The sequence below is a fragment of the Octopus bimaculoides genome, chromosome 11 (assembly GCF_001194135.2).
Source record: "Octopus bimaculoides isolate UCB-OBI-ISO-001 chromosome 11, ASM119413v2, whole genome shotgun sequence".
Classification (NCBI taxonomy): domain Eukaryota; kingdom Metazoa; phylum Mollusca; class Cephalopoda; order Octopoda; family Octopodidae; genus Octopus; species Octopus bimaculoides.
Window position 1 is genome coordinate 8533631 of NC_068991.1, and position 1389 is coordinate 8535019.

At 36.2% G+C, this 1389-nt stretch overlaps 1 protein-coding gene across 1 annotated transcript in view; it reads left to right on the forward strand.

Moving 5' to 3' along the window:
* Positions 1 to 1389, forward strand: part of LOC106880886 (L-asparaginase) — a 31509-nt gene that overhangs the window by 19222 nt on the left and 10898 nt on the right. The window contains exons 5-6 of the mRNA XM_052971506.1: positions 331 to 456; positions 860 to 943. Coding sequence (XP_052827466.1) covers positions 331 to 456; positions 860 to 943 — 210 coding nt within the window. The remainder of the gene's footprint in view (positions 1 to 330; positions 457 to 859; positions 944 to 1389) is intronic.

The window sequence follows — 1389 nt, forward strand, 5'->3', positions numbered from 1 at the left end:
TATATATATATATATATATATATATATATAGGTTTCTTTCAGTTTCTGTCCCTCAAAACCACTTAAGGTTTTTGTCAGCCTGGGTTCATGCTGGTGATACTTGCCCTTAAATCTCAAAATTATGTAACGATGGGTAATTAATTCAAAACAATATGAACAAAAAAGCAATTACATTTGGCAGAACAATCTGAATGTGATGCTCAGTGCGTGTACCTCTCTATGTCTGATCTTGATTCATCATCCACTGTAATCCTGATACAGTAAAAACATAAACTCTTGAAATAATCACATAGAGATAATCTCACCATTATTATTTTTCTTTAATTTCAGGCAGAGTATGAGAATTTTGATGGTTTTGTTATTCTACATGGAACTGACACTATGGCTTATACAGCTTCAGCATTGTCGTTTATGTGTGAAAATCTTGGCAAACCCATCATTCTTACGGGTTCTCAGGTGTGTATATTATGTGTCTATTTGTGTATCTGCCACATACACTTACGTCTATATAGTATATTATGTGTAGATATATAAGTGTGTGTATGTATATGTCATTTAAATCAGTTTGACTTGGTTCCGTGCTACTTCAAGTTTCGTTTGTCCCCGACAAGAAACTGACTCTTTCAGGCTTCTGGATAAGTAAGGCTTCTTCTAGGGGCTCTGCAAAACTTGAAGTTGCCTAGAAAATGTAGTTGTGAAGTGAATGTCTTAATCACATGGCCATATGTATTCTCTACCTAGATGTAAATATCAAAATTTTGGTCCCATTTCTAAAGATGAAGTTAATAGTTTGGAAAATGTTAATCCTATTAATGAACTAATACCACAGTTAATATCTTTTTGCTTCTTTGTTTTCCAGATTCCAGTTATTGAACTGCGCAGTGATGGTTACGTCAACTTCATCTCATCTCTTATTGTAGCTGCTAATTATTGCATCCCAGAGGTATTGAAAGCAGACTCACACAGACACATAAAAACATACACTCATACACACACACACACACATGCATGCATAAACAGACATATAAACACGCACAACGTGCTTGGGTTAACTTATCCTTTATCCTTCTAAGACTGAGGGAATAGGTATTGATTGTCCTTTCTACTCTAGGCACAAGGCCTGAAATTTTTAGGGAGGGGGCCAGTCAATTAGATCGATGTAACTGGTACTTAATTTATCAACCCCCAAAGGATGAAAGGCAAAGTCGACCTCAGTGGAATTTGAACTCAAAACGTAAAGACAGGCGAAATACCACAAAGTATTGTGCCCAGCACGCTAACATTTCTGCCAGCTCACCACCTTACTGGTATTAATATTATTAACAATATTAAGGCGGCACTCTGGGCGAAATGCTTACCTGTATTTCGTCTGTCTTTATGTTCTGAGTT